This window comes from Ceratosolen solmsi, unplaced genomic scaffold (assembly GCF_000503995.2).
Source record: "Ceratosolen solmsi marchali unplaced genomic scaffold, CerSol_1.0 scaffold15, whole genome shotgun sequence".
Classification (NCBI taxonomy): Eukaryota; Metazoa; Arthropoda; class Insecta; order Hymenoptera; family Agaonidae; genus Ceratosolen; species Ceratosolen solmsi.
This window is the reverse complement of record NW_011948434.1, coordinates 811,575-839,049: the sequence shown is the minus strand read 5'-3', so window position 1 is coordinate 839,049 and position 27,475 is coordinate 811,575. Positions and strand designations below refer to the sequence as shown.

Genomic DNA, 27,475 nt, shown 5'->3' with positions numbered 1-27,475 from the left:
AAATTCACTATGCTGCATCAAAAATCAGTATTAAGCCGTACTGCGTTCAACCTCGCGCTTTTCCTTTTGAGCCTTCTAAATGTCGACTCATATTGGGGGTTTCTACGCTATGCCAAAGGTAATAACGTCTTTCTGCGTTGACGATCAGACCTGAATCAAGTTAATCGTGTCCTATCCCTTAGGGGCGAAACTCAAAAGGAATATGATACCGCTTCTATAAAGCCAAAGGCTTACATCTACTTAAAACCTCAACTAAAGATGCAGATCGGGGTCCATCAGAAATGTGAGTTACGCTGTATTTGGGTGTATGATGATCGAATCAATTATAAGATTCAATCATCCGCAAGTTCATCTAATCTTTACTCTAAAGTACTCATCAACTTAAACGTTTGCTTTAACTCAAAGTATCAAAAATATAATTACAAATTCTACAAAATTATAAATACATATATTTATATCTTTAATAGTATTTTATAATTTCTCAATAAAATACACCACATGTTTCGATGTTAAAAGCTCACGTTTTTAATTATAAAAATGAATTTAAACGTCTTACTAACCATAAATACTTGAGTAGTATTTCAACGATCAAATTGAAAATAGTTGTGATAAAGCATAATTGGAGAATGAATAACATAAACTTACATATAATTCAATAATTACTGTAGTAAATTCAAACAATAAAGTCTTAATTGTATTTATATGCAATTAAATTATAATTAAAAAACAATTCCTATTAATTCATAATTTTAGGATTATTATTTTTTAATGATTATTCCATTAAATCTCTAATTAAAGTTAGTTGTTTCGAGTTCCATTATTTTTTCATTAAAATTTCTCTAAGTTATTAAAAATCACGCAATTAGTTACAATTTTAAAAAGTTTAATTTTGAATAAATGTAATGTGTATACTTTTTTATAATACAATTTATGAATGCTAATTATGCTTAAATTTGTTATTCTATTTAAAAATGATTCATATAACTTATACATTGATATTTTCCTATAATTTATTTCAGTGTAGTATACTTATCAATTGCATTTATTAATTGTTTTTATAACAGTACATACTATGCTAAATTTGATTTATTATTAAATTATTTTTTACTAACTTATACATTCTTCTTATACTTCGTGTAAATGATATAGTTAGAAATATATGTAATTGAATTATAAATTAAATAGAAATATGATTATTCCATGTTATTTAATTTATTTCTATTCATTTTATCAATTTATAACAAAGTTAAAGAAAATATGTATTTTTCAATAAATGATAACTATTCAGAATATGCACTTTCATTTTACTAATATGTTTTAATTTTAGTTTGTCACGTCTTAGCTAATTACATATTTCAGTTAATATGACAAACTGCAGACAATAATGTCATTTAATACTTCATGTAATCATAACCAAAAATATTCTAATCCGTGCGCATTAAAATAAAAATCTATTGAAACCCATAAAATATTTCATATTTTCTACAGTGTTGAGAAATAATTTTGTTCGTATAATTTTTTTAGAATATATAATTATTTTTATTACATTAGTTTATATGAATATCTTTTTATAATAAATAAACTTTATCTTTTCTGTCTATTATTTAATTCAAGAACATTTTTTATTGAAATTGACTCTATTTTTGTATATGTATATTATACATTAATATACTAGTTTACGATTTTCAAAAAATTATAGTTTTATAATTAATAATAAAAAACAACGAAAAAATGAATATTATTTAATTTATTATTCAAGTTACAAATTTTTGTATATGTGTGTGTGTACGGTATACATTAAAATTGATTATATAATTAGAAAGAACGAAAAATGAAAAATTGTTATAAACTCTTCCACTTTAATTAAAAACCTTATATAATTATATTTAATTGGAATTTTATGATTTTTTTATTTATAAAATATCTAAAATATAGTTCTTAAAAAACTTTTTCAAAAAATAATTTTTATTTAATAAAGAATGCGTTATTATAAAATCTTATAACGATCAGATTTAAATAAATACAGTTCAAATTCTCAAGGTTCTGGGGAAATTTTTTTAAGTAATCAACATTTTACACTATATATGAGTTAGTTTGGCTTTAATAATAGGTTATTAATGTGATTCACTCCAAATTAATCTAATAATTCATTTATTAATTTACAATAAACTTTAAAATAAAATCTTATTGGTATCATATTTTCATTTAATTTCTATAACGATGAGCATCCAAATATTTGATAAAATAAAAAAAATCTATGATTTATATGTACATTCTACATATATCAGTTACTAATACGTGTATACAATAAATGTATTCCATTTGCAACTAGATCGTTGATTTAATATCAGACTATTACAATAAATAAACAACAATAGATTCAAGTATAACGAAACATTTTTTTTCTTTTAATGAATAATTTTTTTTTTAATTATAAATGTATTGTATATAAAAAATGTTTTTTTCAAAATCGGTAATTGAATATTTATCAAATAAAGTGCTTAAGGAAGTGTTTATACATATGATCCTTTGACACTTATCATTGATATATTCATTTTTTATAAGAATTTATTAGAACAAGATTTTATATAATGAAGTTTCTTCATATTTAAAATTGAAAAATATGTCACTTTGTTATTGTAGAAATATGAATTTAATATTCTTATCGTATAAATATTAAATATCATTAGTGTTTAAGTTATCTTCGTTTTATATCTCTTTATATTAAAAAATATTTTACATTTTATTTTGTATTTTAAATTTAAAACATCATAAGAAAGATTGTAATATAATTCCAAAAGAATTTAATATATTGAATATTTATCTACTTTACTCATATTTTATTTTTGTTTTGTTATTTTTTAAGTACATTGAAAGTCTCACGCAAGACATTACTTTGCTATGTGTTGGAAGTACTAATAAACGGTTTTGACAAGCGATTTATAAAAAGATTTTCACCTTTTTCAAAATTATATTGGAATTATAATTTGTATTAATAATTTTCTTTAAAATTGCATTATTCTGCATAGCTTTTTTTATATCTTATATAAAAATTATTTTATCGTTTAATTATTATTTTTATTAAAATTACTTAATTTTAAAATACATTTAATAATTTTTTCAGACAATATCTGTTACTAATATAATATAAAAATCTGATCTAAATTCAGCATAGTTGAATACCTACTTCGAAAAATTGAGCTAAGCATATGTGGAATTGAAATAATTATTTTATAAAATGTAGTCTTGATTTCAAATTAATGTAATAGTTCATTTATAAATACAAATATTAATGAATAAAGTTTGTAATAAAGAGTAATAAAGATTGTCTATTAATTATTTTCTCAAATTTGCGCATTATCATTTCACTTTCCGAAAACTGTCCCCTGTACAGTTACTGAATCACGCAATCGATTTATCTCGATGACTTTAACCAGTAAAATAACTGAAATGCTCTATTATGTATAGTAGCAGAAAATATTTTTTATACACTTACATTACATTAATTTTTAAGAAGATACTTGATTAGGTACCAATGACACATTGAGGTGTCAATGTATTACGCCCTACTTTTTCTTTCGTCAAATTCTCGAAACTTCTAGATTTTTCTTTCTACGCCTCATATAAGATTCCAGTGCAGCAACTACGATACCTTGTTGCCAGCTAAGTGAGCCGCCGCGTGGATATATAAGGCAAGCACGCGGCGTACCCTGCTCTCTTGCTAAACATCTCTTGCCGAACCACCCTTGCTGAAGCTACCACTTACTGAACTGCGCTTGCTGCTAACATCTTGCCGTAACCCGGTCGCAGTGAGTCGATCTAACCCTCTATCAGTAGAAGCCATAGCACTGGTCTCGCTCTGCCCTCAGCAGGACAGCCATGGAACGGTCGGTATTTTCAGCAGAGCCGCCACGGAACGATCAAGCCTTCGTGCGCGTATTCAAAAGTCATAAAAGCTCATTGTAATTCTACCTCGCGCTCACTTAACTATTATTACCCCTCAGTGTTTTAGTATATACTGTGACAATGACACGTGGCCACATATTCGGCAGCCTACTAAAATTACACGTGCATTACTAAAAGGAAAGGAAAAAGGAAAGGATTAGGTAGTGATTTTACAGTGAAACCAATTGGAATCGTAATAAAAAGGGACATCAGCCACGCAGTAATTCAACATACCTTGTCGGCAATTGAAAAGGTACATTTCTTTATATTATTAAATAATATAAAGCTAGTCACACGGGTAAACTTACGCTATCTCGAACTAACACTTCGAACACCGTACAGCCGCTCAAATAGTCGAGAGAAGTGACGCAATACGTCAATAACGTTGTCAAGGACAGACAACAATTTCTCGAATAATCGACTATAAATACATTTTCATCAAGTCTTCAATGCTCAAAGGCTTGTAATCATGACTCGTCAGTATGACTAACCATTCTACTGCTCCCATAAATAACTAAAGACTTAATTGATTACGCACCAATTTCAATCAAGACTTTACACTCAATCAAGTATGATCATTCTTTTCACCAAGCATACTTCATTTCAAACATCATCTTCTCATGCTACTTCGTGAGTTTGATTGACTACACAGCTAATGTTCACATCAGCATAACCTCAACTTTCAAGATACACAGTCATATCCATAGAATCTACGATAATCAAGAACACAAGGAAACACCCTCATTACTACAATAGAATAATCTTCTCTCTTAATAACAGTGCAATATTATTATAATATTTAATAAAATAATAAACATTGTTTTACTAAAATACATAATACATAATATTTTTCAGCCCTTCCACTTATTATTTCCTTTTAAGTTATCATGACGAGAGACTAATCCACTGACCTATTGAATTGGCAGTTCGACCCATAAAACAAACCCTTACTTTATATCAACTTTATTTCATGATAATAATTAAAAAATTTAAAAAAAGCTTTTAATGAATAAAATGAAATTTAATATAAAGATATATTTAAAATAATTGTATATCAAACTAAACAATGTATTTTTTTTACCAAAATAAAGATAATTTGATCTTTAATAATAATTTACAAAGTATAATTTATTTACAAAAATAATTTAACAAAGTAATTTGGAAATACTGTACCAAGCATCGTTTGACCATGAAGTTTATTATTCATGAATTATATTTCGTTTCAATTAACACGCTGAAAATATATTAGAACCAAAAGTACCAATAGATATATTGCAGAGATAAAAGTTAATTGGTATGCCGATTCAGAGAAATTATTTTTGATCTAGATAAAACCGACCGCTACTGATCGGTAAAACTGATCGTACTTATATATTAATTAGTGTAGTCACGTCTTAATATTGAAACATAATAGAATAATTGATTAAGAGAGTCCTTAATAAGGAAATACATATAGAAATTGTGATTCTACCGTAAAAATTGAGATTTAATGAGTCGGTTTTCAATAATTGTCATTGAGTATTTTTTCAATATCATATGTTATTTCAAATATAAAGTTTTGCAAGCATTCCCTTTACATTGTGATACCATACTAAGTTTAGTTCTACCGATTGCCTAAACAACTTTTTGAATAAGCATTATGTTGCCATTGTTTAACGACTTAAGGTTTCTTAACGATACTGAGATTCGTTTTACCGCCTGCCCAGTTTCTCTTTTACAATTTTCTGTATGAGTCCATATTCTTGCTGATCTTCTTCATTTATAATATAAACATTTTCGAAATTGCGAACTTTATACATATATCCACTTAAAACAAATTTTCTGGATTCTCGTGAATATAATCCAAATTTTTAAATAATTAACAAAGTATAATTAACTTTACAAAACTTATTAATTACTACTAATCAATGAGATTAAATAAAACAATTAATATAACATGGTATTCTTTACGCATATTATTTACGATATTTAATTATAATAACGTATTCTTTTATAAATTGAAAACTTACTAAATATTATTTTATATTTTCAAAATATTCTAAATAATCCTTTTATAAATTACTAAAATATTAGTCAACCCTTACTTATTAGTCTTTAATAGTATTAGTAAATAGAAGTTAAAAGGTTATTCTTTGTTAGATATTACTGATATCTGAATTTTACAAATTGATTTATTATCGTTATATACGATTTAAGAACTGTATATAATCCTAAATTGAATTAAGAATTGTAATTATCTAATTTTACTTCACAGCAATAAATAATTAAATTTATTATTTCATTTGTTTTTAATCATTTATTACAGTCTGCGGATGCAATGTTTTAGGAGCAACGTCTTCTTCCTGTGATATTATTACCGGAAACTGTTTATGCAAAGTAAATGTTATCGGTAAACAATGTGACAAATGCTTAGTAAGTAATTGTTTTGATTTACTAATTACTATTACAGTATGCTCACTTCATACTCAGTTAATTGTATAAAAAAATTCTAAAAATATTATTAAATAATATAGTATAATGCACACTATAATATATATATATATATATAGTTATTTATTTTTTATAAAAACATCTCTAAAATTTGTTTAAATGATTTCCAAGTATAAATTCTTAAGTTACTCAATAGCATCATTTGAATTAGTTTTACTGATTTTTGCAGCCGGATTATTGGGGTTTGACCACTGGAGCTGGATGTACTCCTTGCGAGTGTGACTCTTTGGGTTCATACGGCAAGTCTTGTTATGATCTCACGGGGCAATGCAATTGTAAACCTGGGATTGGTGGTCTACATTGTGATTCCTGTCTTTCAGGATATTTTGGATTTTCTCATAATGGCTGTCAACGTAAGCTTTAACACAAATATCATTTTATTCTTATCCTTACACTTATTACTTAGTGGAACATCATTTATATTGCATTGTAACTGCTTAATCGAATTATTTTTTGGATATTGTATAATTTAATATTCTAGTATAATTATTAATTCATCATATATGAAATGGTTGTAGTGCATAATATTATTATTAGAATTATAAAATTATAATGACTATTCCGTTGCAAATGTTTTTTATTTACATAGTAATTTTATTACTAAAATTATATGATAGTTTATATATTATTAAAAAATATATATATTGTAATAATATATTTGTACATAAATTTGTTTTTATATTAAAAATAAGGTGTAAAATGTACAAGAAAAAATTCGTAAGATAATGAATAACTTGCATACGTAGAAGCTGCGTTTTTACACATTTACACATTGAAATGGTTGTGAATATATATAATACCTAAAGGTGTGCGTATATAATAAAAATTTGAATAATAAATAACATTAATATAATAAAAATAATTTTATCGGTATGAATAATATTAAATAGATTTTTATTATATGTAAATTTGTAAATACTTTGTATTATTCTGATTATTTATCATAATAATTTATTTATTTTAATAACATTTTTAAATATATTCTAATATAATAAAAATGCATTAGTATAGTGAGATGCCTACACTATATTTAAATTATTTTTAAAGTACAAATTTTATTAGTCGAAAGTTAAGAGTAATAAAAACGAAAAAATATTTCGAGTGACTTAAAATTATTTTACGATAAATTATCTGTATTATATTGAAGCAAATTTCTTTTACGTAAATTATATAATTTTCAAAGCCCTTTATTTTGTTCAATCTTTCAATACCTTACTTTATCTCTTATAAAAGCTTACGATATATTGATTGATTTTGGGTTGTAGAAATACAATTTATAGATTAAAAATATTCTACGTGAGTGAGAAAATTTGAGTAATAACAAATAAAATAAGACAATTAATTAAAACAAAAAAGCTACTATTAACTCATTTATACTCAATAGTTAAAAATAGAATTATTGCTTGTCACTACATATATTCTATAACTTCTAATACATGGCTTCATTATTGAAACTACGTTATCTTTGATTGAATATAATCAACATAAATAGGATATAAAAATCAGATATTTTATGTATTTTACAATTTAATTGAATATTTTATAACTTTTAAAATAAATTTTCTTTTACTTTAATAATAATATTTAAGCGGTTATAAGACAAGTGGCAAACCGGAGATATTTCTCAATCATTTTCAGAATTTTTTAAATTTACATGAACTAACATGAATTGCAGGATGTGAGCCATGCGATCGACCAGGGCATGTATGCAATCCAAAGAACGGACGTTGCTCTTGCCCGAGCCTGACCTTGGGCGAGCGCTGCGATCGATGTCGACCAGGTACCTACGATCTGCGCCCGGGCCTAGGCTGTCGAGCTTGTAACTGTAGTACTTTGGGCTCGAAAAAGCAACAGTGTTTCCAACTCGATGGTCAGTGTCCCTGCCATGAGGGCTTTAATGGTCGAAGATGCGATCGCTGTGCACCTGGACACTATGATTACCCTCGCTGCAAGCCCTGCAATTGTGATCCTCGGGGCTCACTCGGCGAGTGTAATGATAAGGGTCAATGTCCTTGCAAGGTAAATTTGAGGATATTATAAACGTAAAATTTATTTAAGTTTACTTACTTAAATAAAAATATTTGTTATTATACATAAACTATATGCAAATAATATATAAATAATTTGATAAGTTTATTATTCACAAAATAATTTTTTCATTAAAAATATAAAACATGATCTTTAATACAGAACACGAAATATATACTATCCAATAATTAAATATTTATATTAATTTCATAATCTTTAATTAAAAATAATATTTTATTTTTCCTAAGTTTAACGTAATTGGACAACGCTGCAATCAATGCAAGATGGGAACATTTGGACTCTCAGCCAATAATTCAAAAGGATGCACCGAATGCTTTTGCTTCGGCAGAACTAGTATATGTCAACAAGCTAATCTCAGTTGGGGACAACGAAGACTACTAAGACCTCGTGTTATTTACATGAATGATACTATTACCGATGCTGTTGTAAGTCAGTGCATGATCTTTCGTTTATTTAAAATTCAAAAAATTGTATTTAAAATAGCAATATGTTTAGCTTTCATTATCATATTTATCTTTAAGTTATTTATTCATATAGATGAATCTTAAAAATTTGATTATGGAGTTTTTTTCTCTAAATAAAAAACATGACATTCAATATACAACACTTAAAATAAAAATAAGTTATAGATTAAACAATATCTTTTCTACATTTATAGAATAAAAAATATTTTTATAAAAGTTGAAATTAAAATATTACTTGATATTACTTTTTAAAATTAGATACTAGTATATTTAAATACTCATTAAAATATATAAATAAGAAAATACTTACTAATTCAATGAAGAATAAGTATTATTATTATTATTACTATTTTTTTTTTAATTTATCATTTGACGAAAATGTTATAAAATCCTATTTATAATATTAATATGTAATATTAATAATACACATGGTTTACAATCACTCTAATATATATAATAGAAACTACAGTACACATAGCTTAAAACAGGTTTGTAAAATTTGTTATAGATTACCAATTATGGATCTTCAGCAAATTTACCATCCATTATCAGCAAATTAAATAAAATAAATACACTTTCTGTTATTCCTGGAACAGATGGAAATGTAACTTTACCCATAATTTTTAATCGTGAGTTTCCTATTTATTGGGAACTACCTGAATCCTTTTTTAAAGACAAAGTAAGGATGAACTATTATATAATATTAAATTAAAAATAAAGAGATATAAGTATGTGCATTTTTTTGAAGATTATATCATATAATGGATTCCTTCGATTTACAACGATAACCGAAGGTGGATATATATTACGATCGGGACTCAAATTTCCTCAAGTTCAGTTACAGGGTAATGGAATTATTTTAGAATATTTTCCACTTAAAGCAAATAATGATAGTTACTACATTGCAAGGTAATTAGTTCGTTATGTATCATAAAATTTCATATAAAGTGAAGTTCAATATTTATTCTGAATTTTATAATTTTTTACACGATATTCTAAAAGGTTTCATGAATCGTTGTGGCATTTGAAAAACAAACCAGATTTTAAAATTACCAGAGAAATTTTAATGATAGTTTTGCAACAAATACAACATATTTTTGTGAAAGTATCTGACTTTACAAACTTTACAAAAGCAATGTAAGTATCAAAGAAATTCATATTATATCCATCTCCTACATATACATGAAATATTATTAAGAATCACGTCTATTAACTAAATGAATATGTATAGCGAATATAGAAGTAAAAGTAGTTATGTGTAATATAGTTTGTATTCTTTTTATAGTACTTTATTGTGGCATAAATAATATTATATATAATACTCGTAGCAAAAACATTTTAAATTAATTATAATTTATAAAGAGAATAAACTTGAAAAGGAAACTTGATTAAATATAAAGGAAATGAATTTATGCACATTAAATGATAATAACAATCTTTTGGGCAATTAATGTAATACAATTTATTAATTAGACTTTATGAAACATTACTCATAAGTAAAAATATTTATCAAAAAAATATAAGTGCAAGAAACATTGTATTACAAGAAAAGATTGAACCTTTATAAACTATATTTAGAAAGTATACTTCAACATTTTTATAAACATTAGTAAGATTTAAAAATTGGTTAATTCAATAATTGTACCTATCAATCTAAGAAATATGATTGGATTATATCATTAATCTCAATATTAATGAGTATTTTAAAAAAGTTAAATAATTAAAAATCATAAATAAACGATCATGGATAATGAAAAATAATTATTAATTAGTTAAAAAACTGAAGTAGATAATTTCGTAATCCCTTTAGTTTATTAGAAGCGTCAATGGACGCTGCTGTTCCAACAGCTATTCATTCGCCTCCACTCGCCATCGGTATCGAACAATGTGACTGTCCTGAAGAATATAATGGTACATCATGTCAGAACCCTAGTTGGGGATACTATAGATGGCACAATAATAACAACACAAATACAAATAACTACATTGAGCTTGTAGGCCTCGCGAAGCCCTGTCAATGTAATGGAAGAACTGAAATCTGTGATCTCGAAACGGGACATTGCCTGGTAATTGTTTATAGTAAAGTAACAATTGATTTACTTGTTATTTTAAAAGCCATTATTTTCTTCTTAGAAATAACTTCTTTTTCATATATTGTATGCTAATTATTATAAATAAATTGTATGTTATTGTATATTTAATGTCTATATCATACGTTATACAAAAATGTAATAAAATTAATTTATTCCAAATTTATGACGTTTATAGAATAAATTTTACTAACTGTATCTAGAATACAAGTTTATTTATATTAAATATTAATTTATTTCTATTGAGATCAATTATAAACTATAGTTATTTATTAAATTTTCTAAGCTAATGTTTAAATATAAATTATATTATTTATAAAAATATTTAAAAAGTAAGAATTCAATTTAATAAAATTACTTATAAATATATATGCATACAAATAAAAAATGTGTGCAACTAAATACGTACAAATACTCATATGTATGTACGCGTATTCAATATATCTACATTTATAAATGATCGTTGTTCTTAATAATGTTACTTTTAAATACTTAACAACTGTATAAGTATTTTTACTTATTTTTAAATGACTTTATTTTAGCATAATTATAAATATTATGCTTTTATATAAACATAACATGATTATTGTGTATATACAATACGAAATATACAATAGTGTAAACAATTATCATTAAATAAACCTAGTAAATAAACAAATAAAGATAATGTTTTTAGAACTGCAGAGAAAATACAGCTGGCTTTGGCTGTGACATATGTGCAGAAAGTTTCTATGGCGATCCAAATTTTAGTAGTTGCAAGGAATGCCCATGCCCGCAAACTGATAAAAAATTTTCAAATAGTTGTATTGTAGAATCAGATAATGAAATCACTTGTATATGTAAATTAGGTTAGTATAAATCTTTGTTTCCAGCATTATAAATTAGAAAATATTAAAAATATTTTAATACCTAATTCAATTATAAAAATATTTAAATAATTTGCATAAAACTAGTAAATTTTTAATTATTTATAATTATATATATGATTATATAAATTAATATATTTTCAAAATGAAACAGTGCCCTTTACTACAGCTACAATTTTTTTTTTAATATTCATAATACTATAAAATACTAGCAATCTTATACGTACATTAAGTATTCGAGCGTCAATACAATGTGGTCTACAAGTTTTAAAGCGCTCTGAAGTCATATAAGGCCGATTGGCTACCATTACCATCAAGATGCAAAAACTAATAATATTATTTAATATAAGAGAGAAAAAGGATGTCTATCAGTTTTACGATTATTTTCTTACTCATACGATGCTTTCCTTACATTCATTATAGGCTATACCGGGACACGTTGTGAGCGTTGCGCTTACGGTCACTACGGCTTTCCAACAATACCTGGAGGTACTTGCACGCCTTGTCGTTGCAACACCGCAGGTAGTGCGAGCGACGAATGCGATATCGAGACCGGGCAGTGTAATTGCAAGCCCGGATCAACGGGTCGGGATTGTTCCCAATGTACTCAAAAGCGACACGTTTTTATCGGCATTAACTGCATGTGTATGGAATAAAAATTCTTATTTCTTATTACGAAGTATAAAAAATAAGTGTTATATTAAAACAAGTTTTAATTACAACATTACTTTAAATTGCTTTCAAACAAAAAAAATTTTCAAAAAGCAAACTTGGAAATTCTTAACTTAATATATAATATATTATAATTATGTTAAGCAAAGTTAATCATTTATTATATATTTAAATTATATTATATATATTGAAATTTTATTGTTATAAATATTAAAATTATATTATGGTATACAAATTAATGCTAAAAATTATTATCATTGACATTAGCTTTTTCATTATAATTATTTTTTCAATATATAGCATGCAACGACAATTGCACTGGACTACTTTTGGATGATATAAAAGAGCTGAAATATAAATTGATTAATGCAACAACACATGTTTTCAATGGTTACATTGCACCTCCTTGGGAAGAACTGGCTTACTACGACGATAATATTACAATTTTATTTAAAGAAGTCGAAATGAAAATTCAAATTGAGAAAAAATTAAAAAATATGCCTTGGGAAAATTATGATTTTCTTTCCAAAAGTGTTGGAACTTTATTAACTAATGTAATTATTTGTTAACTCTTCTTAATAATTTCTCTTTTTAATAATTATTCAACATTTTTATTTTTAATATTTATAGACAATCGAGATGACAAATGAGGCACGAATTATAGAGTGGCAAAGCGGTGATATAGAAAATAATGAATATAGTTTGAAAATGGAAATTGAATCATTACAAAAAGCGTTAAATGGTAAAATTATAGATCTTTCATTAAAAGCTATTATGTATCCTTTTTAAAATTATAAACTATGAATTAAACTTTGCGTTAATAGATACTGTTTCTGGACTCATATACTATGAAAACGACGATAAAAAAGTTGAAATTACAAAGACTTTTAAAGAAACGAAGCAGATTTTAAATAATATGAAATTTCTTGATTTACCAAAAAGAACGGAGGTTGCTCAAAATTTTAATAAGTACATAGTTAAATAATCTTTTTCGTATAATTGTTAAAATTTATTTTACTATTCAAAAGATATATTATTTTATAACAGAGAATGCTCAAAATTTTTGGATTGGTTTAATGAACTACTTATATCAATGGAACCCATTACAAAAGTCAAAGAAGAAGGTAAAAAATATTCGCTTAAATTAAAAGATACGATGAACAATATAGAAAACACAATGGAAACGATGTTTTCCTACGATACCTTATATAATGAAATAAATATGACTTATGATATTTTGTCATATCAACGAGAGGAAATTACCGAAATAAACACTACAATTATGGAATCGATTAATAAAGAAACAATTCTTATTGATGAAGCAAGAAGTTGTATTATTAATAATGAAAATAATTTAAAGGTACATTTTAATTTCATTAACAACAATAAAAATTAACATGAATCATATTATTAATTAATTATGAAATTTATCTAATATTTATAAGATTATATAATTTAATATTATAAAATTATTCTATAACATAAAGTATAATATTTTATTTAAATTTAGAGCATTCCGAAAGTCAAAGAGAAGCTTTTACAATCAACGAATAATCTTTCGACAAAAGAAGAAATTTTATACCGATTAAATTATGAATATAAAAACAAATATGTTATTCAAGCTATAATTCATGCACAAAGTCTCTCTGATTATGTAGATCAATACGTTGGGTATGTACTTTATAATGAAAATTATTGTAAATAATTTAATTAAAAGAAAAAACTTCTATTTGTTTAGATTATTTTCGGAAACTAGAGCTCAAGCAGCTAATCCTCTTAAAGCAAGTCAAGCATATAAAAATATTGTCCAAGGATTAATAGAAGCAAAACAAACTGCTAACAGTGCAAACAAAATTATTGATGATGTAACTAAAATGGTATCATTTTTATTGAATTTACATTTAATTATCAGTTTTTGTTAAAATCAATGTAAATAATTAATAAAATTATATTTTTCGAGTTCGCGGAAATAATCGAATAATATTTGTAGAATTTGCGGAAATAATTGAATAAATTTTTTTTTTAAATAATCGATTAGTGAATTTTGATATAAATATTGTTAAATTTTATTATATTAGTAAATCATTTTAAATAGTAATACAATATTTTTAATTTATCGAAACTTACGATTTATTAACTAGAAAACATTTTTCTAGATAATTCTAGATTCTAAGATTCTAGATAATCAAGATAATTCGTAAAATATAATAATAGATCGTTATTTTTTTCATTGAAATTAGATTTATTTAATTAACTATGAGAATTTATTTTACTATTTAAAGGTATATTCCAATGGTCCTAATTCAAATTTATTACCAGATATTGCTTTTGGTGTTGAAATAAGATCATCTGAACAATTAGAAATGACAAAAAATTATGATCGACCAATCACACAAGCAAAAAATCAATTAGAAAATCAAAAGCAATCAGTCTCGGAGTTAAAATATTCTTTAAACACTACAGGAAACAAGGACAATCAAATTAATGTAAAATTACGAGAACTGCAAAGTGGCAGTCGTAACTGTAAGTTAAAAAATTAAAACTTATATATAGCAGTTTCATTTATAAATTTAATAAAATCATTTTTAATCTATTAACATACATTTTAGTTGTACCAAATAGGGCTATTTAATAAAATAATAATAAATAATTTTCTATACATTTATAGTACAAACAAGATTAAATGACATTTTAAATGAAAATATAGAAACTGACAGTTCTATTTTCGAAACAAAACAACTCATTGAAAGGTACCAGCAAGGTATTAAAGAGATTTTAAATCCAAAATTTCTAGAATTGAAACGTGAAGGTGATTCAAAAATAAGTCTTGCTAGTGAAAAACGTAAGGGAAAGCAAAGTTGATTAGAATCTTGTAAAATAAAATAATGTAATATTAAATTTATTTTATTTGCTTTGATTCAGTTGCAGAAGCCCAAAGCAACATTAAATGGGCAGATGCAAAACTGACAAGTTTGGCACTTGCATCGATAAAGCGTCAAACAGAATTTGATAAGTGGAATGGAACTTTAGCTTCTAAATTACAAATTTTAAAAGATAAAATCAATGAAGCAAGAAATACAGCAGATGGCGTATTTAAGAATTCATTAAATCTATAAATTATAACTATTTGAATGTATTTAACTAAATTATGTTATCTTTTTTAGATTCGTATTTCCGTAAAATCTGCAGAAGGAAAAAAATGTATAAGATCTTATAGAATAAAAGATATACAACCATCTTCAATTACAACATTAATGATGACTATTTCTATTCCTCATAATGAAAAAGAAGGCATATTATTTTACCTTGCTAGTATTATAAATGTACGTAACAATTTAACATTTTTGTAATTAAAATTGAAATGTTTATATAAAAATAAATTTCATTATTTCAAAATTTCATCAACATTGTTTGCTTATAGATAATTCATTAGCGTTTAAAATATTATGCAATATTTTGAATATAACTAATATATTGCAAAACAATGTCCAAGATATTTTAAACATTTAATATAATGGCAATGATTATTTATGTGTCTATTTTATGAATATATTTTATAATATTTATTTTAATTAGGATGACTATGTTGCACTGGAAATGTTTGAACGTAAAATAAGATTCATTTGGAACATTGGTGGTGGTACTGGTATAATAACGCATCCTGAGATCCTCAAAGGTGGAAATCCTGAAGACGACACATTATGGTATCGAATCAATGCAGAAAGGTATGTCATAAAATGTGAATTAAAATTGTATTATATATTTTTACTATTTTTAACGATTCTTCTTAAAAATTTTATATATTAAATTATTAATAATTATTGTTTAGAATTAAACATATAGGAAAACTCAGTGTAAGCAAGCAGTTAACAAAATCCAATGAGTACTCGCCAGTGAGTAATAAAACTAGTTCTGAATTTGGACGTTTCGATATATCTTCAGTGGATCACGTATGGCTCGGAGGCTTAGCAGAATTAAAAATGAGACCACCTGAGTTAATTGCTTCTAATGGCCTACCAAGTTGTATACATCAAGTTATATTAAATGATAAGCCGTTGGGACTCTGGAATTTTATAAGTAATGCTCCTGATAATGCTTGCGAGCCCTGCGTAGAAGGGTAATATTATTAATTGTGACTTATAATTCATGTTATTGTATGGAACTCTGCGTGTGTGATACGCACGTGTGTAAATTTATTTACATGTAATTATTAAATTATTTGATGAACACATCATATTACATTTTTTGTAGAGTGGAAAGTCTGAATAACGATGTTGCTTATAGTTTTAATGGTGATGGTTATGCAGTAAGAACTCGTGTAATGTCGGGTCCGTATAATAAATATATTTTTGGAGTATCAATTAATTTCAAAACTTTTGATGAAAATGCGATACTTTTTCTTGCTATTGATCCTGACAATGTAAGTTAATCTATAGCTTTAAAAATATTTTCATACTAAAAATATTAAAAAAAAATTTTCATTGTATGCTTTAGCCAAACAGTTATATCATTATTTTTCTACGAGAAGGTCATGTAATTTTACACATTGTTTATGGTAATAATATCAGTATGGAGATGTCCTCATCATTTCGTTATAATACTGGTAATTGGACAAAGATCGATGCATTTCGACAGTATCAAGATCGCAAAAATACTGAAAAGTGCAGTTTCAGTGTTAATGGAGAAAACGACAAAAAGATTGGTGCTCCTACACCTCAGCCTCTAAAAGAAGACATACCTGATCTATCGAACGCCAAATACTTCATAGGGGGTGTGCCTCCAACTTTTCGAATAGACGGTTTTGTTCTTCCAACGGAGATATCATTTCTGGGATGTATGTCCAATATCGTTGTACAAGAGGGCTATGATCCAATGGCTGAGCAATATTATGGTGTTGAGCTAGGTTGTAGAAATAAAGTAAGTATAGTTATATCATTTTCACATTTATTTTAAAAGCATAGGCAAAATATAAAGTAACATATTTATTCTAATTTTTTTTATTATTTTAGTTGTTTTTTTTTGTATTTATTAATTGTATTTTCTTTATTGATTATAGCCTATGCATATAGTTGGCTTTTATGGAAATGGATATATAGAACATGCAGGCTTTCAACTTCGTAAAATATCATCTTCCATCAGCTTTTCTTTTAGAACATTACAAAATAATTCTATGCTATTACTGTCATTTTCAATTAATTGTTAGTATTCTTAATAATTCATTGAAATATAAAAATACATATACATAAGTATTTTGCAAAAACATAATATTAATAACTAAAAATTAAATTTGTTTAATAGAATAAAAATTTATATGTATAATATTTCCAGAAAGACAATTATTATTCTATAGCTGTAATAGAAGGACGCATACAAGTTCGTCTCAACAATGGTAAAGGAGAAATTATTCTTGAATCGAATAGTACTTTTAATGACGGAAAATACCATATAATTATAATCTCTAAAAAGAGAAAAGATGTAGAACTAAGAATTGACGATGCTTATCAAACAAGCAAAAAACTTGCAACAGGTGCAGCAATTAAAGCACCAGAATCGAGTGGACTTTATTTTGGTGGACTTCCTTCTTTAATCAACAATACAAAATTAGTATCTACTAATATACCTTTGAAAGGAACTATTAAAGATGTTATATTTGATGAAGAGTAGGTTTTATTAATATAAATAAATAGATTATTTGCTTTTAATTTTTGTCAAATAAATTTTCTTTTTTTATTTAATTATTATTTTGATTTGTAATATCAATAATTATAATTTTTTTAATTTCTATCATTAAATTTTATTTGTTTTAATAATTTCTGTTACAGCACAATCCTAAGATTTGAAAATGCTATAACGTTTGAGCATGCATTTATTGGTCGAAGGGGTCCTCATATGGGTAAGGATTCTCTTACTTACTTATTATCAGCTTCATCTAGAAGACTCTCCATTCAACCAGAAGGATGTCAAAAAATTCCCTATTATTCATTGGAACCCGGTGCACTCAAGTTTGGTGATAAACCACAAAGCCATACTCAACTGTACTTAAATTTTGAAAATTTTTGGTTTCAAAAAAAAATCATCGAATTTGATTTTCGAACATATTACCCTAATGGTTTATTATTTATAACACCGGTAAGAAAATTGATTTTAACAATAATATAAATATTTTATTCTGAACGTATGTTTTATTACAACTAATTAAATAGAATAAAAATTTTATTAGAATCTTTCATTTTTAATTTATGGCTTTTTCAGGGTATTCGTATAAAAAACTACCTAGCAGTTATAATTCGAGACGGACAACTATTGCTTCTAATAAAAAGTAAACAAAAAAAGGAAATTTTATTTAGAACACCTTTCAATGATGGTAACTGGCACCATGTTACAATTGGGCACGGAGGCAGGAAGCTTACAATGATTGTTGATACGCAAACTCCTATAACCATTAAAGTGCCAAAAAAAATCGGATTAACAAATGTCATGTATATTGGTGGTATACCTGAAAGTGGAACACCTCTTCCAGAACAAGTTGTTACTAAAGTTGAAACTCTCAAAGGTTGTATTAGAAGTTTAAAAGTCAATGGAAACGTTTATGATATGGTTGGTTCCACTAGTCGTCCTTATAATGTTGGCCAATGCTTTCCTAATATAGAAGGTGGAGCATATTTTCAAGATGAAGCATATGCAATCTACAGTAACTATTTTTCTTTAATTATTTGTGTTGAAATTTAATCGAAATTTTTATGTTTAAAGAAGTAAATTAATTGTGATACTTATTATCTATCACTCCTTAATATTATTTCTTTGCAAATAATATATGGAAAAGAATTTTGAATGGACATATTTAATTAATTTATAGAAAAGAACTTTGAACTTGGTCCAATTCTAGAATTACAATTGGAATTCCGTACATCAGAATTAACAGGTATACTTTTATCCATAACAACACCTGAAGGCTCACAATCGTTATCATTAGAATTACATAACGGCAGAATCATTATGTCTAGTGATTTTGGTTATAATCAAGCCCTTTATGTAGAACAAGAATTCAGTAATCCTTACACAATCTGTGATAATAAATGGCATAGAATTCAAGCAATATACAATAATGAAGAGCTTGCTCTAAAAGTTGATGAAATGGATCAGAAATATGGACTACCAGCAAACATCAATAAACATTTTATAGGATCTATAATTACTAATGCTCTTTACATTGGTGGAATACCAGGTAATAGATATAATTAATTAGCTATAAATACTGATTATAAACAAAATTATTTTTGAAATTTTTAAATAAAATGTTATTATGTTTAATTTAATTTATCTTATATTTAATAATTAAATGTTTATAATAGTATTAAATTTCAAAATATGATTTAATTTAAAAGTAAATTAATTTTTTGTTTTCATTAAATATCTGTAAAATGAATAATGTATAAACCTTGTAATACCAATTTTTAATATTATTCAATTTTTATTTAGTTATACATAATATCGTAGTAATGCAAGTTATTTTATTTATCCCTGAGATATTTTATTTGTAAGATTTCATCTCTGTAATATTTTTGCTATGAAGTTTCAAAATTTAGAGAAATTATTCAAATTTGAACCTAAATAAATAATAATTTATACTAGTTTTTTATATTTACCTTATTATATTTTTTATACATATTTGTGTATATTTGTAATTCACTACAAAAGTTAGATACAAAGTTCTATATAATTTGCGAAATCCATAATTTTTATTTTTATTTTTAGTTACGGCTCATAAAGGAACTTTACTAACACGAGATCATTTCATCGGTTGCATACGTAATGTTATGATTGGAGGAGAGCGACGAGATTGGACGGATATGTCTGAACTTCACAATATACATTTGAACTCTTGTCCTGTACAATAACAAAAGATTATTAAATACTAAGGATGATATATTTCCTTGATCAGATCCAAAGACTGTGAGTCAAGACTGTGTCCGAAGAGTGTAATTAACATTTTTACTGAATGCATCGAATCGTTGATTTGTAAAAAGTAGGAAATATCATTTTGTTATACTTTTAAGAAACTCAAATATTATAATACTGTTGAAAAAAACTTTTTTTTTTATTTTGGCACTTAAGAAAACTATCTATTATCGAATGATACTAAATGATAATCTTATATTAGTTGAATTTTCTTAATATCGAAATTTAAATCAATAAATTTAAGTCGATAAAATAAATGCAGAATATAATACAACCATATAGAACAAAAATGTTAAAATAAAATATTTCCGTGTAAGTAGCAACAACACTGCCATTTTATATTATAACAACCATGTAATGAGTAAACTAGTAAAGCATACATTATATCGGTATTTAATATTATTTATTCTTCATAACTTAATTTATGTCACAAAATAAAATTTAATGTAATAACGAAGAAATATGTTTTATACTTAATGTTAATAAAAATAATAATTATATGGATTCTATCTTAAAATATATGTTCTAAAAAAGCAAAATTTATCCTACTTCAATACTATAATAGAATAAATTAAAAACCGCAAAATATTTTTAAAAATGGACACCCGAAGTATTTCTAAACTAAAAAACTAAATTCAACTTTTGATTATCTTATATGCATATAATTCTAACGAATATTTTTAAATTTTATATATTCTATTTATTTTAATTATAAAAACCAATTATTCAGTACAATAGAAAAATTTTAACTTAAAATTGTACTGTATTATCGTATTAATACAATCTTAATTTTGAAAATAAATTTACAAATTTTAAATATACTTTAAGTTTTATGTTATTATGTAACTTAAATATATGTAATACAGGTATATAATTAAGATTTTAAAAATGTATACTCTAATTTTTAATAAAATAATACATTACAGTAAATTAAACTAAAAATTTCTACTTTAGATACGCATTTTATATAATAATTTATTTAAATTATTATTTACCAATAATTAAATAAATAATATATTATAAAAGAGTATTTCAAATTTTGTTAATATGATTTAACTATTAAACGAAATTAAAAATATTTTAAATATTTAAATTTGAAATATTATAAATCTTTACCTTAATAATAACTACATATCAAGAGTTAATCATATTTTATTATAATTGATTTTATAAAATTTAGAATTAATTAAGAATTGAATTTGAACGAATATAAATTAATTTAAAGATTTAATTTAGATTTTATTTGAAGATTAGAATAAGATGAAAGAAAGAATAAATTACTGTATATCATTTCTTTACTTTTTTAATTTTACCTTCTTCATTAATAAGTAATGTATATTAATTATTCAACTAATAAATAGTTTCATATTATGTTATTATTCGTTACCTTTAAGTAATATGAGAAGTGGTATTATTATTTTTACTTAATATATTCTCAATACTACAATAATTTCCTTATGAAAACATTTCTATTTTTTAAATTATAAATATATTTTTATTTCAATTATTATTTCTACTATTTTTTATTTATTGTATATATTATTATTTGTGAAAAGTAGGAGGTTAAAATTTATTTTATAATAATTTTGTTTAATATATATCTTTAACTTATTTAAATATATCTTATGTATGTATTATTTAATAATTATCAAAGGTCTAAATTACTATGTACTATTACGATGATAAAATTGTTTAAACGTTAGAAAAGTAATATGAAATATCTATTTTAAAGTAATACATTGATACAAAAATATGGTTACAATATTTACTTTAAATATTATGAATGACATATTTTTTTATTATTAAATATGGTTATTTAATATTCAAAACTTTCTTAAAGAATATTTTACTTTACATTATGATTTTTTGTTTTTATGTATATTAATTATGTAATATATTTATATTTTTTTATTTTAAAGCGACATAGTTTAAATGGATTCTTAAAATTCTAATCTTGCTTATATTTAGATATATTAATTTTACGTGATTTTACATTTAAAATAAAAATTTCAAATACTATTATATAACCAAGATCATTTTTTCCACAGCTTAAGTTAATGCTATAATTTTCTGATAAATTTTGATTAAAATATAACTAATTAAGTATATAAAATATAGTTTATTTATTAATTTTAATACTAATTAAAATTAATCACTAATAGATAAAATATCCTTTAATTGTCCAAATTATCCGAGAAAAAAACGTCTTATTTACTAGGACTTATATTTAAGTGTAATAAGTAGAAATCAATTTCGATAGTTTTAATTTATTCAATTGCGAAACAAATGATTCTACTCAAATTAGTTTATTAATTTTTAATATGGGGATTGTGTTCTTTATTGGCAAAGTTAATTTATATTAATTGTAAGATTAAACAATAATTAACTATTTTATATGTACAATTACTCACTAGATTATTCCATACGGCTATTATTTTTAAAAGAGAAATCTTATTACATAGAAGTCGAACACTAACTACTCGTTCAGTAATATAGCGATAAAATTTTTTTATTTTATGTAGCTTTCTTTTATATTTTTAAAAATCAATAAGTAATTAATAACAAAATTAATAAATAAATTCCAGTAAATCAAATTTAGTTTTGGTGGAGTTGTTTTCAAACGCTTGATTTCATAGTTATAAAATAAATCCAGTAATAATTTACCTAATAATGTTTTAATAATTAACATTAAACGTATCTTAAATAAGTAAATGCTTAGTTATTTTAACATAATTCAATTTTAAAAAATTAAAAAAGCTGAAATATCTCAATAAATACGAAATCTTAAAATAATATATAAAAAATTAAAAATATGAATATATTTATATATTAATAATTTAATATCCGCTATTTAAAAAAAGAGATAATTATACTTTGTATAATGTTAATAAAGTTACATCCCAAAAATAGACTAAAAAATAATTATTTTTAAATATTTAATTTTTTAATATATAGATTGAATAAATTAATATATTATTGAATTTTTCATTAAGTTTCTTATCATTTAATAAATCAAATCTTCTTTAAATCTTTTAAATGAATTAAATTGAAGATTTGAATGTTGAAGTGAAAAAATCAGCTTTAATAATGTATCTTAAGCATTATATAAGTACTTAAAAACAGTTACCCATAAGTACTCATAAGAATAATCTGTATTATAATTAAACTATTAAACGTATTTGAAGGTTTAATAACAACATTTGGTTCTTATTATAGAGTATAGGTGTAAAGTAAAATAAGATAAAGGTCATGTTCAGATTAATCTCATTGAGGTAGACAAAAATTTGTGTAAAGATACTATTAAGTACTTTTATAAATTTAAAACATTTTATTAAACTTAATGTCAAAGAAGAAATAATAACAATTTATAGTTTGAAATGATGTATAGAAATATGCATAAAATATATTTACATCTAATATTTTTATTCCAAAAGTATTAATATCTATTATTAATACAATTAATAAAAACAGCTCTTTAAAAATTATTTTATAATATTACTAATTGGTTTATATAATCTTAAGAAATGATGATATATGTTATTTATAATGATTATTACTTATTCTTATTAGTGGATTTCAATTAATTTAGAAATGTCTTCATTTTGCGTAAATAGTTTAAAAATACTAGATAAGAATGCAAGTGTTACATTGTTCAAAAATTTTATTTATATTTTTATAAAATTTTTAGAATTTTTCTTATTTGAAATATAAAATTAGAAGAATAATGTACTATTGATAAAATGGGTAATAGGCTATATAGTAGAAGATAAGTCATATTTTTTTAATTTATGGATTTCATCAGTCTTTATTTTTGTACCTTCCTCAAAGTTTTATCTGAAATATTAGAAAATTTTACAATATATATGTGATAATTATAAGTATTCAAAATTATAATCTAGTAAATTTCAGAATTCGGATCAGCTTTTTCCTTTAGGTCTTGTAAAATATTTTTTAAAAAAATATATTTTTGTGTCAAAAATCTATTAATATGATATAATTTTTTTGATAACCGAAGCACTTGTATATCTTCCAAAAAAGCATTTGTACATCAAAGGACATCGATAAAACATTCCTAATATGTCTAACGAAATGTGAGGTACTATAATACAATATCTGTATTTTTAAAGTACTTTTTATCTATAATTTGATATTTAATGCCAAGAGAAGATTGCAATTTTTAAATTTAATTTTAAATTATAAAGAAGTTCCTACTTGTAGAGTGACCTATGTAAAATAAAAATCTATTGTATAAATATACTCTATTAAATATTGTTTAAGCTTAAAATCAGTTAATCATTTTTACATAATATTTATAAAATCATTATAAATTCATTTTTTTAATATATATTATTAACAAAAAAAAAAACTTCATAAATTTCGTTTAAATTATCTATTTCAAGTTTCATATTAAGAAAAAAATATATTATAATTGTTAAATAAAATCATTATTACTCATATATCATCTATAATTAATATTTTATCTAATTATAAATATTAATAATTAAAGATTTTTTTACAATATTTATTATTTCACTTGAAATCAATTTTATTTTTATTTTTATTTGTGTTTGTTAATATTTTGGATTTATTATTTTTAGATTAATAAAAATATTAATTATTTATTTTATAAATTTACTGTAATACAAACATTCAAGATAATTGTAAATTTCATATTATTATATCAATTTAAATTTTGTATAGCGCTTGTATATTTTTAATATAATTATTATATTATTATATTTTAATTAATTATAATATTTTAATATAACAATTTAGCAAAATAATAGTTATTACAAAAAGTGTGGTACTATGTCGCTTACTCTATTGCGATGCATTGTAACATATCTTTTTTTACCTAATTCGTACTCAAATTAAACTACTTTTAGTCAAATTTATAACAATATACATGAAATCTTATTTTCTAATATGAGATTTAATTAAAATTAAATTCAACTCTGAACATATTGCTGACTATTATTTAAAAAGAATATACAATATGGTCTTTTTGATATTATAAGAAGCTATGATAGATAAAATATTCAATACAAATATTGAAAAACAAGAATATAAACTAAACATAAAGTAAATAGTTGCCCACAATATCTATGTATATTTTTTCTATATCATTATCTAAAAATAATAATTTCTAATCAATATAAATAAAAATAACTTATAAAAATAATAATCTCTTTTTTATTAGCGGCAAGTTTTATAAGCAATATACAAACCTTATAACATTATTGTTAGAAACTGATAAATTTTTAATTCCTAAAAAATATTTTTTTATATTGTACTCTTGAAATTATGGAATAAGACTTCGATGGACCAAATAATAGATTTTTCTGAGAAAATAAAACTGCAAGAATAAATTTAAAGCAATTTAATTTTTAAGTAATAAATGTTCTCAGTGTTCAAATCAACTTGTATTGAAACAGTCCCTAAATCTTACGTAAATACGTCTAAAAATACGATATACTGAATTATTTTTTACTTAAAAATTTCATTTCCCAAGAACTAATAATTACTGTAATTAATTTACATAAAACAATATGGAAACCTTCGTTAGTTTTAAAATTTTGAATATAATTCTATATTAATTTTTAATGATTAAATTATATTCGTAAAAATATTTTTTTAACTTTATATTTTATTGTTCTATATTATGATTTCTTTATTATATATCTTTATTATTAAAATCTATTACATCATGCTAATAAAAATTAATGTATATATACATATTTAACTACAAATTTTCTACTTATATGCATTATACAAAAACAAATATTTATAATATAAATCACAGAGAAATTTTACATTTTACGTTTTGATTGAAATTATAAGTATCTTATGTTTAAATAAACATTTAATTAATAATGGTGATTTATTTTTTAATAAATCAATATAAACAAATATCTCATGTTTTCTTCAAAATATTCATGATTATTTCAGACTTTTATTTAGAAAGTAACTATTTATTAACTGAATAGTTCACAATACTAGAACTATTTTTTAATTTCATTAATAATATAAATATTAAATGCAAAAAAAAACAGTTTGTATGTTTAAAATGTTATGAATTACTGATCTTAATAATTAATACCTAAATTAAATTTTATTTTTCATTAATATTTATTCTTTATCACAGCGTTCTGTAACTGTTGCTTCATTCAAAATACAAATATCTTGATATATCAATATGTTTCATTTAATTCTAAAATGCTATTATTATTGATAATATTACAAATGAATCCTTTATAGTGATTATTACAACTTTATATAACACGAATGCAATTCAAACATAAGATATTTCATTTTTATCCCAATAAATTTTTGTTAAAATTGTTATTCATAAAATTTTTATGAAATGGTTTTTAAGTTCTTATAGTAAATTTTTAGCGTTTAAAATCAGATTTCTGTTAGGCACAACTGATTAGCCTTCTTACTTAAGGCATGAAAAATTGCTATTTTATTAATTTCTTCCTCAACAACTTCCTGAATGCTTTTAATAAATATAATAAATTAGAATATAAGAAAATCTTGCAGTAACTATAGAAAACTTGTATAAAATTTCAAAAAAATATACAAATTATATATTATTTTTTAAAATTTTTTCTTAGAAAAACGTTTTTATAATACTTTTAATTACATCAATAATTACAATTGTGTTTTAGATATTCGTTTAGTTTTTGCTTATATAGTGAATGTCAATATAGTAATGTAAAATACCAATATAATTAACTTTTTTACAAATGAAAAATGAAATCCAATGGTATATCAGAAACACAGAAAATTTAATACAGAACATTTTAATTTAGTAAAAATACTGTTTATAATTGTTCTGAAAAGGTATATTTTTTATTTATTAAAAAAATCTTTTAAATATACAATTTTTATCAGAAGTAGTTATAATAGATTAAACTCAGAATACGTTTCTTTTACA

At 23.5% G+C, this 27,475-nt stretch overlaps 1 protein-coding gene across 1 annotated transcript in view; it reads left to right on the top strand.

Moving 5' to 3' along the window:
* Positions 1-20,495, top strand: part of wb (wing blister) — a 78,431-nt gene extending 57,936 nt beyond the window's left edge. The window contains exons 13-43 of the mRNA XM_011502869.1: positions 149-283; positions 6,251-6,357; positions 6,605-6,788; positions 8,111-8,454; positions 8,712-8,909; positions 9,457-9,627; positions 9,697-9,857; positions 9,951-10,085; positions 10,759-11,014; positions 11,715-11,886; positions 12,328-12,549; positions 12,877-13,130; positions 13,207-13,318; positions 13,401-13,545; positions 13,624-13,925; positions 14,199-14,247; positions 14,315-14,453; positions 14,859-15,099; positions 15,245-15,418; positions 15,499-15,665; positions 15,741-15,899; positions 16,153-16,301; positions 16,406-16,693; positions 16,828-16,996; positions 17,071-17,493; positions 17,633-17,774; positions 17,909-18,236; positions 18,399-18,705; positions 18,829-19,267; positions 19,433-19,801; positions 20,332-20,495. Coding sequence (XP_011501171.1) covers positions 149-283; positions 6,251-6,357; positions 6,605-6,788; positions 8,111-8,454; positions 8,712-8,909; positions 9,457-9,627; positions 9,697-9,857; positions 9,951-10,085; positions 10,759-11,014; positions 11,715-11,886; positions 12,328-12,549; positions 12,877-13,130; positions 13,207-13,318; positions 13,401-13,545; positions 13,624-13,925; positions 14,199-14,247; positions 14,315-14,453; positions 14,859-15,099; positions 15,245-15,418; positions 15,499-15,665; positions 15,741-15,899; positions 16,153-16,301; positions 16,406-16,693; positions 16,828-16,996; positions 17,071-17,493; positions 17,633-17,774; positions 17,909-18,236; positions 18,399-18,705; positions 18,829-19,267; positions 19,433-19,801; positions 20,332-20,474 — 6,584 coding nt within the window. The 3' untranslated portion in view covers positions 20,475-20,495. The remainder of the gene's footprint in view (positions 1-148; positions 284-6,250; positions 6,358-6,604; positions 6,789-8,110; positions 8,455-8,711; positions 8,910-9,456; positions 9,628-9,696; positions 9,858-9,950; positions 10,086-10,758; positions 11,015-11,714; positions 11,887-12,327; positions 12,550-12,876; positions 13,131-13,206; positions 13,319-13,400; positions 13,546-13,623; positions 13,926-14,198; positions 14,248-14,314; positions 14,454-14,858; positions 15,100-15,244; positions 15,419-15,498; positions 15,666-15,740; positions 15,900-16,152; positions 16,302-16,405; positions 16,694-16,827; positions 16,997-17,070; positions 17,494-17,632; positions 17,775-17,908; positions 18,237-18,398; positions 18,706-18,828; positions 19,268-19,432; positions 19,802-20,331) is intronic.
* The last annotated feature ends 6,980 nt before the right edge of the window (positions 20,496-27,475 follow it).